This window comes from Palaemon carinicauda, chromosome 16 (assembly GCF_036898095.1).
Source record: "Palaemon carinicauda isolate YSFRI2023 chromosome 16, ASM3689809v2, whole genome shotgun sequence".
NCBI lineage: Eukaryota > Metazoa > Arthropoda > Malacostraca > Decapoda > Palaemonidae > Palaemon > Palaemon carinicauda.
The window spans coordinates 127,411,194-127,426,868 of NC_090740.1; the positions used below are offsets into that span (position 1 = coordinate 127,411,194).

The following is a 15,675-nucleotide window of genomic DNA, read 5'->3' on the forward strand; positions in this document are numbered from 1 at the left end:
CTCGTCTGCGGAAGAGGTTTCTCGCAGAAACCATGGACCAAATCTTGCAGCTTTTAAGTGCAAGTCGGTCCCTTCCGCGCAAGTCCAACGGCCTAGGTGTAGCCACTGGGTCAGTTCGGACTTGCTGCAGTACGACAACTGCACACCTCCCAAGAGAGGCAAGGTGGTACCGCAACAGGCAGTAACTCCGTCTGTTGCCGCACCAGCGGTTTTAGACCCTCAGTCACAACGGACAGTAGCTCCGTTTGTTGTTGTCTTTCATAGACCCTAGTGGTCCATGCTGCAGACTATACAATCTCAGCTTGCTCCTTCATGCAGGAGTATCATGCTGGGAGGTTGACAATGCACCTGTTAACCTACAACCCGCCGAGGTTGTGCGCTCAGCAGATACTGCGGCTGCCTGCTCCCACCCTCCACCTGTGAGAGCTCCACCACCGATGCGCAGTCCACCCTGCCAGACGCATGTTCTTGCTGCACCATCTGCTAACATGCGTGAGCTACCGCATCAGCAGTGGGAAGGTTCTGTAGAGCTGCCGGGTTCCAGCACTATGCGGCATTCTCCGCAGCCCATGCAGCATGCTCTGCATACCTTACAGCATGCTCCGCATACCATGCAGCATGCTCTGCATACCTTACAGCATGCTCCGCATACCATGCAGCATGAGCCGCATACCTTACAGCATGCTCCGCATACCATACCGCATGCTCCTCAACCCACTGCAGCCCCTCCCACGCTCCAGCACTCTGCTTTTGTTGTTGCTAGCTCCCACACTCCGACTGCGGAGAAGGTTGACGATGCACCCGTGGGCCTACACCTCCCACGGTTGTGCGCCCGGCATGGCTTCCTGCTCTCACACTCTTGTTGTGAGAGCTCCTCCACCCATGCACAAGTCAACCCTGCCAGATGTATGATACTCCCACACACAGAGCACTCCGTTGCCTTGCGTGAGCTACCACAAGCTGCCGTGTTTTGACACGGTGTGTCAGCCTCCGCAACACACTGTGGTTACCGCCACTCGCCAGCAGCAAACTAGTCAGTCAGGAGTTGAGGCTTCCCCACACAACTTTGGTTGTTGCCAACTCACAAACTGTCATACAGTTACATGACGTTGCCTTCTGGTCTGCTACTTATACACCAGTGCTGTATGTCCTCACGCTCCTGTTGTGGTTGACAGTTCAGTTTTTGACAGTTCACAGACTGTCAAGCAGTTTCATAACGTTGCCTTCTGGTCTGCTGCTTTTGCACCAGTGAAACCCTCATTGAGAGAACCTAGCTTTTCTCGGATATGGTTCCTGTAGATGAGAAAGTGCTGTTCTCCCTCCTTCTGATATTCCCTTGAGGACTCTGTCATTTGGAGAGGAGCCTTAAGCTGCTTAGCCTCCTATGGACTTTTATTTAAGCATAACATGCTTCCAGGGAGGGTAAATGGTTCCGCTTCAGTCGCTAACCCCGTCTGTTGCCACACCTGCTCCCATAGACCTTGGGCTTTGTTGCAAGACATGCAGTCCAAGCTTAGTCCTTGATAGAGGATTTTTTACGGAGTCAGTGTGTCACTGGGAAGACGTTCAACAACCAGCAGAGGTGACTTGTTGTGACGCAGTGCGGCAACCTCAGCAACCCGATAAGGAGTTGTCTGTACTACCCAGACAGTCTAGACAGTTTCGGGTTGTCGCTGTACTTCCTCGCTTCCCCATGGTTGACAGTTCACAGACTGTGCAGCAGTACCATGATCTTGTGTCCGGCTCCGTCACGCATCCACCAGTGCGACCGGATTCAGCGAGTCAGACGTTGCCCACTCCGTTGCCGTTTCCTCATCAGTTTCGGATGAGGAACCCTCTGATGAGGACATGGCTGAACGAGAAGATCAATCCCCAGCCCTGCTATCCATCCAGAAGATGCTGAAGAAGGAATATGGCCCTGTCAGGCTGTGGATGAGTCTGGTTAGGACACTGTCATCCGTGGTGCATTTGGTGTCACTTGGAAGACTACACCTCCGTCCTCTTCGGTTTCATCTAGCTCTTCACTGGAAAAGGACAAGACGCTACAAGCGGTCTCGATCCCGGTTTCCGGAAGATAAGTCTGGGCTAACCTGAGGAAAGGACTTTATCAACCTTTTATAGGGTCTTCCCCTGACTGTTCAGACTCCCAACCACGTTCTCTTCTCAGACGCATCGGACGTAGGCTGGGGTGCGACCTTAGGCGGTAGGGAATGCTCGGGATTATGGAACTCGCGTCAAAGGACAATGCATTTTAACTGCAAGAAGCTTCTGGCAGTAAGTCTGACCTGGAAAAGCTTCAGGTCTCTCCTTCAAGACAAAGTAATGGAGGTCAACACGGACAACTCCCTGCTTTGATGTTCATCTCCTAGCAAGGAGGGACCTACTCTCTGACATGGTGCGAGTTCGCTAGTGACCTCCTCTCCTGTTCAACAGGTCTTGACTTTTCACTAGTAACAAATTTCTTCCAAGGCAACTTGAATGTCTTAGCAGTTTGTCTCAGTAGGAAGGGACAATAATTCCAACATATTGGACCCTCCACAGAGATGTATGCAAGAGACTTTGGGTCACTTGGGGCCATCCAACCATGGATCTCTTCGCAACCTCGATGTCCAAGAGGCTCTCAACAGACCCAGCAGTGGTTCTTTTAGATGCCTTTCTACTAGATTAGTCTCATCTAGATCTATATGCATTCCCTCCGTTCTAGTTTATCAACAAGGTACTGCAGAAGTTCGCCTCTCACGTTGGGACAAAGTTGACACTAGTTGCTTCCCTCTGGCCCGCGAGAGAATAACTTACCGAGGTACTTCGATGGCTAGTAGACGTTCCCAGAACTCTTCCCCTAAGGGTGGACCTGCTACGTCTGCCACGCGTAAGAAGGTACTCCAAGGCCTCCACGCTCTTCGTCTCACTGCCTTCAGAGTATCGAAAGACTCTCGAGAACTAGAGGTTTTTCGAAGGAGGCAACCAGAGCGATTGTTAGAGCAAGGAGAACATCCACCCTTAGAGTCTACCAATCGAAGTGGGGAATCTTCCTAAACTGGTGCAAGTCAGTATCCGTATCCTCGACCAGTACCTCTGTAACTCAAATAGCTGACTTCCTCTTATATCTGAGAAAAGAGCGATCTCTTTCAGCTCCCACTTTCAAGGGTTACAGAAGCTTGTTGGCATCAGTCTTCCGTCACAGAGGCTTAGATCTTTTTAACAATAAAGATCTACAGGACCTCCTTAAGTCTTTTGAGACCACGAAGGAGCGTCGTTTGGTTACACCTGGTTGGAATTTAGACGTGGTTCTAAGATTCCTTATGTTAGACAGGTTCGAACCACTTCAATCAGCCTCCCTGAAAGATCTCACCTTTAAGACACTTTTCCTGATATGCTTTACCAGCTAAAAGAGTCAGTGAGATTCATGCCTTCAGCAAGAACATCGGATTTTCATCCGAAACGGCTACATGTTCTACATCTTGGTTTTCTAGCCAAACACGAGCTGCCTTCTCGGCCTTGACCAATATCGTTCGTTATTCCAAACTTATCGATATGGTTGGAAAGGAACTAGAAAGAGTATTATGTCCTGTAGAGCTCTTAAGTTCTTTTTTAAAAACCTTTATGAGGCCCGTCTGAAGCTTTATGGTGTTCAGTTAAGAATTCATCTTTGCCTATGTCAGAGAATTCTTTATCCTATTATTTTCAGACTGTTAATACGAGAAGCTCATTCCCTTCTGAATGAGGAAGACCAAGCTTGGCTGAAGGTAAGGACACACGAAGTTAGAGCTATCACAACTTCCGTGACCTTTTAATAAAATAGATCTCTGCAAAATATTTTCGACGCAACCTTTTGGAAAAGCTAATCAGTGTTCGCGTCTTTTATCTTAAGAATGTCCAGTCTCTTTACGAGAACTGCTACACTCTGGGACCATTCGTAGCAACGAGTGCAGTAGTGGTGGGGGCTCCACCACTACAATTCCCTAATTCCAGAACCTTTTTAATCTTTCTCTTGAAATATTTCTGGGTTGTCCGGAAGGCTAAGAAGCCTTCCGCATCCTGGTTGATTTGGCGGGTGGTCAAATTCTTTCTTGAGAAGCGCCTAGATTAGAGGTTGTGATGAGGTCCTTTAGTATGGGTTGCAGCCCTTAATACTTCAGCACCTAGGAGTCGCTCAGCATCCTAAGAGGATCGCTAGGCTCAGTAAGGAAGACGTACTTAAAAAGGCAGAGTAATGGTTCAAGTCGACTTCCTTACCAGGTACTTATTTATTTTATGTTTGTTATTTTGAATAACGGCTAAAATAAGATACGGGATACTTAGCTTCTTTGTTAACATGTATGCTGGTCTCCACCCACCACCCTGGGTGTGAATCAGCTACATGATCATCGGGTAAGATTAATATTGAAAAATGTTATTTTCATTAGTAAAATAAATTTTTGAATATACTTACCCGATGATCATGAATTTAAGGACCCGCCCTTCCTCCCCATAGAGAACCAGTGGACCGAGGAGAAAATTGAGTTCTTGTTGACAAGAAGTACTTGAGTACCTGCTCACAGATGGCGCTGTTGTGTACACCCCCACCTGTATAGCGATCGCTGGCGTATCCCGACCGTAGATTTCTGTCGGGCAACAGAGTTGACAGCTACATGATCATCGGGTAAGTATATTCAAAAATTTATTTTACTAATGAAAATAACATTTTTCTATTTTTTTTGTAGATGTGGGATTGGGATATGTGGATGCGTTTAGCTGAAGTTCGTCGTGGTAGGGAGTGCATCGTTCCAGATGTTTCACGGACTTATCACTTTGGGTCCTCTGGACTCAACATGAACTCTTATTTTCAAGATACTTACTTCAAAAAACATTCTTTTAACACATTGCCATATGTTGAGCTGCGGGATTTAGACAAGTGAGTTGATACAGTTAATGTGATACATAATATTACTATTTAAGTGTAAAATATTGTTATTGTTATTATTGACAGAACAGTATCTTTAAAGGTTAAAAGATATATTTTTATTTTTTCACTGTCTCTGGTTTAATTTTTTTGGGAGAGGATAAGAATTGGGTGTCTTAGTATAATGTAGGTTGGGTTAATACAAAGATAGTGAAGTGCAGAATCTTTAGTTACATGACATAGTAATGGTATCAAATGTTAGTTGATCTAAATAGTTTTAAGTAAGATAGTATAACACTGAGCTATTGGCATTTGCTTTTTTCTTTTATATGATGAAATGGTAGTATTAAAATTAAATACAGTATAAGTAACTATGTAAAAATTTTCATCAGGTAATTATTGGGTTTGAAGTTTCGTTTTTTCAAACTTTCCTAGGATTAGAATCAATGAACAAGAAAGAGCTATTTAAGAGGGTATGAAAACTACAGACATTAAGAATTGGATTGCAAGGAAGGGGGTTAGAATAGTGTAGGCAAGGCATGTGGTTTGCATAAGTTGTGTTAGTGTTATTATAGGATGTTGATTATAGACTTCTGAATATAAATTTCTGTAAAAGAACAGTCCTGTAAAAGCTATTAAAGCTGAAAAGGGACTAAAATAATCGTAAATGGTAGAGTGTATTAAAAAAAATTTAAGAATCTGGAATAAATGTCTAGAGAAATTGCTGGAGGGATGAACATGAAGTTTGACCAACATAACATTTCAGAAACTTTCATAAGATCTTGAGGGTTATCAAATGGCATTGGAAGGAATGAATGCGAGTGCCAGTAAGCTAATAATGTAAATTTGTACGCAATTTTTCTTTCAGTGAAGAAGCCAAATTTTTTAATTTTGAAGAGAAATAAGGTAGATTCTAGGATTTATAATATTTTCGTAGGCATCTGTTCTAAGTAGTTACAGTAGTATGATATTTTACACAAATGGACCTTCAGTGAAGGTCTGATATTTTGAAACTTGTTAAAGGCATGCCAATCAAGTTTTAGAGATATTCCAATTAAAACTGAAAATACAAGAATCAACTAATAATGTCCCTTTACTTTCCAACTTGCTTTGAATTTAGCTTGAAGAAAGATGCATATGAAGAGTTGGTGAGTGACATGTTACGTCGTGGAACGGTATTGGATCACACTCGTAGTCCATGTGAAGAAAACTTTGTACCAGACACAACAGGTCATATTTACCTACTCTTTATTCAGATGGAACACCACAAAGATTACACAACCTGGCTACAAGTTGCAAAGGTTAGCTGAAATAAAATCTTTGTTCTAGATCAATGTTCAAAATTATTCAAAATAAAATATTACATATAATATCAATACTGTATTAGAATTTTCCACATCAGTGGAATGTGAAAGTGTAATTTAATCAATTTGACAACCAAAATCATGCATAAAAGAAACTTAACTATTTTGTATGTGTCTTGTAAACCATCTATAGTATTGTGCAATACTAGTCTCACATTTTTAGTTTTATACTATGGTATAAGGATTGGGCGTATGTTGTTTTTACTATATATAGTATCTGAAAAATTTTAATTTACTAGTCACCTCAAAAGCTGAAGGAGATTGTTGAAATTTAGCATATTAAATTAGCCCCTTGTTATATATTCTTTTCAGGGTTATTCTTCAGTTTTGAAATGAAAAAAGTTGTTAACATTAATTCAATTTAGTGAAGTGGCTGTAGAATTCATGAAAACTCAAAGATCTCTCCTTAATGTACTTATAATGATTCATAATTACTGTACTCGACTAGATCTCAAAGCTAAAATAATTTGAAAGACCCATTAGGTTGGATACTATTTTTGTTCTCGATATTCTTCCGTATGAAAGTGATAAAATAATTTTTAAGTCAATTTAAAGAAATTTTTGAAGGTTAAAATGTGCCTCATATTTTTCAGTGTTTACGAATTTGGGATCTAGATGGCCGAGGATACCACCACGGTATGTGGCGACTCCATATCAAATCTAATCCTCTCCTTATAGTTGGTGTTCCTTTTTCACAATATTCGTAAGTACTGGAAGACTGTTTCCTTATACAATGGTTAATGTTTATAATAGTCCCCTGATGTTCAGTTTACAAATGAATTTGTTTTATAGCAGGCTTTTAAATGAAAGGTAAAGATTATTTAAATTTAGAAGTTTTTAATTTGGGAAATCTTGAGCAGGGCTTGAACACTGATCAACTAAATGAAAATCTTGGACGTTTCTAATATTTCAACTTGGAGTAAAGTCACAGCATTGTAAAATCCAGGAAGACAATGAGCATAGAAAAGCAATACTAGATTATTGAAGTACTATACCCTGTACCAAAGGAGAGATAAAGTACACCAGCGAATGTATTAAAAAAGGAGTTGCCAGATTTAATTTGAATTAGAGTATTTTTCAAATTATCTGGTCATTTAAGACCAAATGCAGGTAGTTGTAGGCATAAATTATGCAAGATCAAATGCAGGTAGTAGAAGGCATTCTCTGCCATAGCCAGACACAGGGATATGTCATACAGAAATCTGACTTTAATTCCAGAAGCAGAATAACCTAAGAAAGGACAGATAAATAACATAATTCACAGAAATAAATAAGTGTGTGTCTAGATGATAATAAGTATTGATAGTATACAACCAAGTATTTATAGAATAGCTAAAAAGGGAAATGGGTCTACTGTACTTAAAATTTGGTTAAAGATTGTGAAAAAAATTCCTACAAATATATTGATCAATAAGCTAAACTATTCACTGGAAGGAAAGATCACTTGCCAAGTCTATGAACATCTTTTGAACAGCTCATAAGCTCAAACATGTCACAATGGCAGTGAAACAAGCATATATTCGTCAAATGCAATTTGCATGATATAGATTTCTGGTTCAAGTTGTTTGTATGTAATACCTCCTCTGTTTAGGAAGTGTTTTATTCAGCTTGTTCTATTCAGAGATAAGATTTATGTAAGTAAACATGTTTAAACTGAAATCCATTATTTTCATACTTCTCAATAGAGTTAGTAACCACTACCCAGCCACTTTTATTAAGGGGATATTTATCTTTGCTGCATGTTACTTGAATATGGACCGTGGTTTATACTTTCTTTTTGGGTGACGCCGTCCTACAGTGCTCCACCCTTCACTTCCGTCTCGGGAACAAGCGAATGTTTTGGCTGCCTAATTTAGAGGAGTAAGGGTGTCATGAATTATTCTTATACTGTATTTATTTAGAGATCATTAAGCTGGTACTCCCACTTGATAGCTTGTTCTATTCAGAGGTATCAGAATAATGGATTTTAGTTAATATTTCATGTTTTTTTACAAACTAATTTAGCATTTGTTCCTAAATGAATACAAACCATTCGTTCTTTACCTATAGGAGATGGAGAACAGGGACGGCTGGAATACGACAGTTAAAACTTTTAATGAAGTGTAAATAACTATCCAGTACCGGGAAGGCAACCCCTCCTCCCACCGCAGCTCACTACAACCTCAATTGGATTTCAGCTGTCAAAAAGTGAACTTGTTTCTCTCTGCTGGAAATTGGCAGTTTTTGCTTTGTTCACTTAGAAAATTTTCAAATTTTTTTTTCTTCCAGCTTGTGTCTGTGTGTGTGATTTGTCATCATGAAGGAGTGTCTGGGAGTACTGCCCAAGACCTGCAGCACTTATGAGTAATATTGAGGTAGATCCTTGAAGGCTGTGCCATGGTTGCCAAGGTCACGTATGGTCGAAGGCCTCACTATGTGATGACTGTAGGGAGTAGCCATGCTCCCAGTGGGTTTTGTTAGAGAGGAGGAAGAAAAAGAAGGCCAAAAAGCGACTCTTCTCTTTCGGGGTCTTCCTCGAAGTCTAAGAAGTCTCAACCTTTTTCTTCCTGTGGAAAAATCCCTTTGCAGACTTTCCTGGTGTCCTTCAAAAGGTCTTCAGGTAAGAGTGGTGGCCTGTTAATGCTTGGGCAGTCCTGGCGTCAAGGAGAGATTGTTGTTCCCCTAGCGTTTGGCAGTACTTCCCTCCTCGGCAGACTTGGCTTTATCATTTAATTTTCAGAAGACAAACTTCGGCATTTTGTAGAGGAGAAAAATTGTGTCCAGTCCATCATTCCTTTGACTTCAACAGGTGTCCGTTGCAGCCGACAACTTGGAGCTTTTGATGCCAGAGGAATTGGTTCACCTGGTTGCCCCGATGTTGCACCTTCTGGGAGGTCTTCTGTTTTGGAACATTTAGGCTCTCTAAGAGTCTATCGTTCTACGTGATCACATTTCTGCCCAAGGAGATTTCTTCGTCGCTTCCTGCTAGATTATCTACTTCCAAACCTGCTACCAGACTTTCGGAGCCTAGACCAACGTCTCATAGAACTTTTCCATTTTGAGCTCCCCCTCACACTGCGCGCAGGGGCCACTCTCTGAGGGTTATCAGGCTCCAGCCTTGCCCCACATAAGAGATACCAGACGTTCTTTGCCTTCTTCATCAGATTCTCATTGCAGATCTTGTCGGCGATCTTCTCCATAGTATTCAAGAGGACTGCTACATTCGTGTTCGTCCAATCGTCTCCCTCGTGCAAGGTGATCTTCCCCGTCATTGGGGTATGATTATCAATTGCTAAGCTACAACCCTAGATGGAAATGCAGGATGCTATAAGTCCAGGGGCTCCAACAGGGAAAATAGCCCAGTAAGGAAAGGAAACAAGGTAAAATAAAATATTTTAAGAACAGTAACATTAAAATAAATATTTCCTATATAAACTATAAAAACTAACAAAACAAGAGGAAGAGAAATGGGAAAGAATAGTGTGCCCGAGTGTACCCTCAAGTAAGAGAACCCTAACCCAAGACAGTTGAAGACCATGGTATAGAGGTTATGGCACTACCCAAGACTAGAGCACAATAGTTTGATTTTGGAGTGTCCTTCTAGAAGAGCTGCTTACCACAGCTAAATTCTCATCTTCCCTTACCCTGAGGAAAGTGGCCACTGAACAACTACAGTGCAGTAACCCCTCGGGTGAAGAAGAATTGTTTGGTAATCTCAGTGTTGTCAGATGTATGAGGACAGAGGAGAAAATGTAAAGAATAGGCCAGACCATCCAGTATGTGTGTAGGCAAAGGGAAAATGAACCGTAACCAGATAGGAGGAATCAATGTAGTACTGTCTGGCCAGTCAAAGGACCCTATAACTCCTTAGGGGTATATTCTCAACAGGTGGCTAGTGCCCTGGCCAACCTACTACCTATAGCTGCCATTCATCTCCAGTAGGACAATCCAGGAGATTTTCTCCTTTGGCATTTTGCCACTGTTCGCCATCACGTTCTAGGCTATTGTCACCTACAAGTAGACATTGCAATTCCCCTTATCGTTCTAATAGGGCTTTACCCTCCCAGTCAGACCATTCTTACCCCTCACACTCTAGGGGTGCCTCGCTGGAGCGCTTTGGACTTTTTTTTTTTGTCTCTGAAAGCTTACCACACGAGCTTTTTTTTTGTCTCTGAAAGCTTACCACACGAGCTCTATATTTTCTGCAAGACGATCCAGGGAATTCTTTTGATGCAGCAGTTTTTCAATCCAAGAAGATTCTTAAAACCTTCATGGATGATCACCTCTTTCTAGCAAGAGGAAAGACTCTTAGGAAAGGCAAGATCGGCGCTTGTCCTGTTTCACCGCAAGACCATGCCCCTCATAGACTTTTAGATTCGCTTCAGCGTCAAGAACCTGACCTTAACAGGGGTAGTTCAACTGTTAGTGTTGAACTTCATGGAATTTCCCCATCTAGTGAAGACTCGGCAGTAAGACGGAGGAACTGATCTTCTTCCCTTCACTGATTAACTTGTCTGCAGTCAGGAGAGACCCCCGCCATTGCAGGTTTAGGACTCCAGTTACGCCAGAGAGAGGTTTAGTAAAGGTAAGGTCACACAAGCTTCTTGTCCCCAAGGGAAATTTCCTTTGGGGATACCTGAAAGCTTATTGCCATTTCCCTCACGAAGCAACATCCCCAATATGTTTCAAAATCTCGATTACCTTTTCCTAGGACTTCAGAGATACAGGACTGTAGACTCTTATTTTCAGGATCTACATATCCCTTTTCAGTGGGAGTTTGACAGAGAAAGGAAGGACACAAAAATTTAAAGCAAGTCATCAGCACTGTGCGTGCAGAGACCAGCCCATCACATAGAGATCGCCAGAGTTGATGACCCTACAGACTTCCCTTCCTCATCGCAGATGCCGATCCAGCTCTCAGCCAGCATGGAATCAGATCTCCAAGAGGAGGACACAGGAAAGGAGGATTTCTCTTCTGAGAAAGGCTTGGCGGAACTTTGACTTATCCCACACTCCATGCAGGACGGAAGACACCCCTGGCAAAAGAGGGGGTCGTGCAGTCTGTTTCTTGGTCCTGCATATCATGTGTTCAGTGAACGGCATCAGGGGAACCTCTTCTCTCCTCTCAGTGTAGGGGGTGGACTATAGTCGGGCACCTTTGCTCCTCTCCCCTCCTGTACCAAGCTAAGCCAAACCTCCAACTTCCTTGGACGGTTATGACCAAAGAAGTCATGCGGAAGAAAAAAGACCAGATACCCGGCAAGAAAGACTCCTTGAAGTTGTTAAAGTCTTCTCGGCTGTTGCCGATTCCTCTTCCCAAGCAGAAGAGAGACTACAAGGTAGCAGATGGTCAGCCTTCTCCCCTTCCTTTAGACCCATCAGTGGCCAGATTAACGTAGCAGATGGTCAGCCTTCTCCCCTTCCTTTAGACCCATCAGTGGCCAGATTAACCCCGGCCTCCTTTTCATAGACGGAGACTGCCAATATGAAGTCAGTGGCCATGAATGCCTTGTAAGCAGCATCTTGACTGGATAACTGGATGGGTACACAACACTGAAAATCTCTCTCATAAAAAGAGGAAGACCCTTCAGGAGATCATGCTGTCCAGGGCTAAAGCTTTGGAATATCAGATGTTCCAAGCAGCAGCAACCAACCAGTGGGCCAACTGGGTGTTCAAGCGTAGGGAAGCAGTTTCTGGAGGCTTTTGCAATGAAAGTGGGTTACAAGAATGCCTCTAGGAGTTTCCTCCCTTTTCCCTCTAAAGGACATTGATTGCGCTATGGAAGACGAGGAAAGAGACGCATGATGCATTCCCTCAAAAGGCCGTCTCATTTAAGCAGCAGTAGCTATCAACCTCAAAACATTCTGCAACTCGAAGATCAGCATAACCCAGAAGAGCAGGGGCTGAAACATACCACTCAGGTACCATCCTGAAGAGACTTTCCATCTCTTTTCAACCCAGTCATATATCAAGCCGCACGAGAGAATGGGGAAAAGGGAGAGATAAAGATGCCCGATAGGATGGGTAATCCTCCTACCCTACAACCAGTGGGGTGATGCCTACAGAGGAATTGGAGGTGGTGGTGCTTTTATGGGGCAGAAAATTGGACAGTCCAAGTCCTGCAGTACAGATAACTGAAGAACCCTTCAGTTCATCTACTCTCCCCCTCCCTTAATTCCTCCTCCGACAGTATCGTTGTTGTTTCAGAAAGGGTCTCAGAAAAACCTGGCCAAGTTACAGGAGGTAAAGAAAACAGTAGACAAGAATGTTCAAGAGATCGATGACAGATTATCCGGCTTCTACAGTCACCTTTCGTGTTGGAAAGGCATCTGGAGGTTAGAGACTTATTGCCCTCTTGGCATTGAACCAGTTAGTAATGTAATCCAGATTCAGAATGGAGGCACTAGTCACCATCATCCAAGCTATCAGGCCAGGAGATTTCATGATTATGCTGAACCTACTGTACGGCTACTTGCAAGTTTTGATCCATCATTTGTCTCAGAATGCGAGTAGTCATAGGCCATAGGATATACCAGTTCAAGGTCCTCTGTTTCGGCCTCTAAACAGTTCCCCTGGTCTTCATGAGGATCTTTGAACTGGCATCAGCTAACAGGATCAAGCTACTAAGGTATTGGATGACTGGTTCATCCTGGTTCATTGAGAAAAGGCTCTCTGGTTTTTTCAGGATCTGGGGATCCAGATAAATCTGGTCAAGTCTTCCCTAATTCCATCTCAATGTCTTGCCTACCTGGACTTGGAAATCAACACCCTCCCAGGGATAGAGCCCTACCCTTTCTTCAGTGCTCCCTTTATCCAGCTTTTGAATGGCAGAGACTACTTGGTCATCTGTCGATCACTCGAAATCCTAGAGTGGGCAGAGAACAACTCAATCTTCCTGTCAGTCCACTTCATTCCAAGCAGGAAAAACATTGTTGCGTGTCAGTTGAGCAGGAGGACTCAGATCATAGGTGGAGAATGGTCTTTGGGATTTCAGATAGCATAGGAAGTAATAACTGTGGGGTTCTCCAACTATAGACCTGTTCGCAAACTCGCTAAATGCGAAGCTTCCAATATACTGCTTACCAATACCAGATTCAGCAGCGTCATTCAAGGATTCATTCCCAATGCTTTTCTGCCATTCTGCCGGTTAAGAAAGGTTCTCAAGCGGCTAAGGGAGACCCCAAACCTCGGGGTGATGCTGATAGCTCCATTTTGACTGCATCGAGAATGGTATGCGGATCTAATATAACTCCTGTGGAGTTACCGAGGAACTTCCACATCTTTTATGACAGCCTCACATCAGGATTTTCAACAGCAGCGTAAATTCCCTACGTCTACATGCATAGAGACTATCCAGCATCTCCTCTCTCAGAAAGGATTTTCTAGAGACTGCACAATAGATGTCTGGATATCTCCGGAAATTGACGACTGCAGTCTACCAGGCAAAGCGCGCTGTTTTCGGTGGTTGGTGTTGTCTAAGGGGTATCTCTTCACTCGACGCCTCTATACCAGTAATCCGTACTTTTTGTTTTACCTTCGTAGGGAAAGCTTTAGTCAGCTTCTGCATTCTGCAGTGAAAGGTTATCTCTTGGCTTTGAGCCAAGTCTTTAGACTTAACGGATTAGGCATGTCTTCCTCAAAGGAAATTTGTATGCTAATACAGAGCTTCGATCAGACCTTCCTTGCAGTCAAAGTCGGCCTACGGTCCTGGGAAGTTGTGAAAATTTTGAGATGTCTAAAAGAAGCACCCTGCGAATCTCTTAAACAAGCATCTGACAGGGACTTCACTTTGAAGACAGTGTTTGTTCTCTCCTTGGCCTTGGCCAAACAAGTACATGTATTGTACATGGAGTGGCAGCTGACATCACCCATTCAAGGGGTTAGAGGGAAGTTTCTCTAATCTTTGTTCCAGAATTTGTGGCAGACACAAAACCTGACATCTTCAGATCCTAGATTTTCGTCCTTTTCCTTCTCGAGTTTTCTTTCAGTAACTGAGGGATCCTTATCAACTTCTACCGTGTCATATTAGGGCTCTGAAAAAGCTATTTGAAACATAACTGGCCGTCCAGGCCTCGTTTACAGATCTTGATATACATGGAAAGGATCAAGAAAAGGGACTCTAGAAATACTATTTCCTTTTGGCTCTTGGAAGTAAACTCCAGAGCAATAGACCTTTCCATATCTACTATATCCTGAGTGAAAGCTCACAACATTAGAGGCCTTGCAGCCTCATTAGCTTTCAAAAATAACTAATCTGTGATGCAGGTTCTCAGGACAGGAGTTTGGAAGAGATAAACCACCTTTACAGCCCATTAACTGTGGGATGTGATCCACACGACCTTGGACACATTTATGCTAGGCCCTTTAGCTTCCTTAGATCCTTAACAGGAACCGAGGGTTGAGGTTAAGACTAAGCCTGGGGTGAATGTGAAGAGTGCTTGGCTTCCTTTTCCTTTCAACCTTTCCCTTTTGGGGTTCAGCTTCAAAACCTCACCAGCTGGGCTTGATCTAGAGATAGGCAAGCTCATTTGCTTTGTTTCAGGGTGTACAAGCACTTTTTCCACCACACTAATTAGGAGGGGAAGTGTGTTGTAGCCAAATACACCTGTTACTTCTGAATCAGCCTTCGTCTTTCTTCGCTTTGGTTACAGCTCAGAGAAGTCTAGCTCATGTACAGTACTGCACCTTTGTTTGCATGGGCTGTGCTGTGATTGGGTGCCCCCACCTATACCTCGCAAGGTGTAGGGGTTGCAACTCAAGCACTAGTGCCAAGTCCCAGATATCTGGGTTAGGTTTCCAGCCAGTGGGAATGGGGACTCGCTCACTCCTAAGGATGAGTCTCCTATAAGTAAAGAATGAACAGTTTGTATTCGTGCAAGAACAAATGTCAAATTAAAAAAATAATTTGTATTTTTCATAACTATACAAACCTGAGATTCTTACTCAAATTTGCCTGCCAGCACCAACCCCTGACATAATGTCCCGGCTGCAATCCAATTGAGATTGTAGTGAGCTGCAAGGGGGCGGTTGCCTCCACGATACCGGATGGTTATTCACACCTCGTCGAAAGTTTTAACTGCCATATTCCAGCCGTCGCTGTACTCAGTCTCCTATAAATAAATAACTCTGGTTTACATAGTTAGGAAAAATAATATTTTAATTATAAAATAAATTTTTGAATATACTTACCCGGTGAATATATATAGCTGCAACTCTGTTGCTCGACAGACAAAAAACTGTAAAAAACTCGCCAGCGATCGCTATACAGGTTGCGGGTGTGCCCATCAGCGCCAACTGTCGGCCAGATACCATACTCAATGTAAACAAAGACTCAATTTCTTCTCATCCCACTGCGTCTCTATTGGGGAGTAAGGGAGGGTCGTTTAATTTATATATTCACCGGGTAAGTATATTCAAAAATTTATTTTATAATTAAAATATCATTTTTA

The 15,675-nt window shown here is 42.9% G+C and overlaps 1 protein-coding gene across 1 annotated transcript in view; it reads left to right on the top strand.

Annotated features, from left to right (window-relative positions):
• LOC137655867 (protein O-linked-mannose beta-1,2-N-acetylglucosaminyltransferase 1-like) overlaps positions 1 to 15,675 on the top strand; it is a 45,310-nt gene that overhangs the window by 17,284 nt on the left and 12,351 nt on the right. Inside the window, exons 11-13 of the mRNA XM_068390061.1 lie at positions 4,704 to 4,894; positions 6,003 to 6,183; positions 6,840 to 6,949. Coding sequence (XP_068246162.1) covers positions 4,704 to 4,894; positions 6,003 to 6,183; positions 6,840 to 6,949 — 482 coding nt within the window. The remainder of the gene's footprint in view (positions 1 to 4,703; positions 4,895 to 6,002; positions 6,184 to 6,839; positions 6,950 to 15,675) is intronic.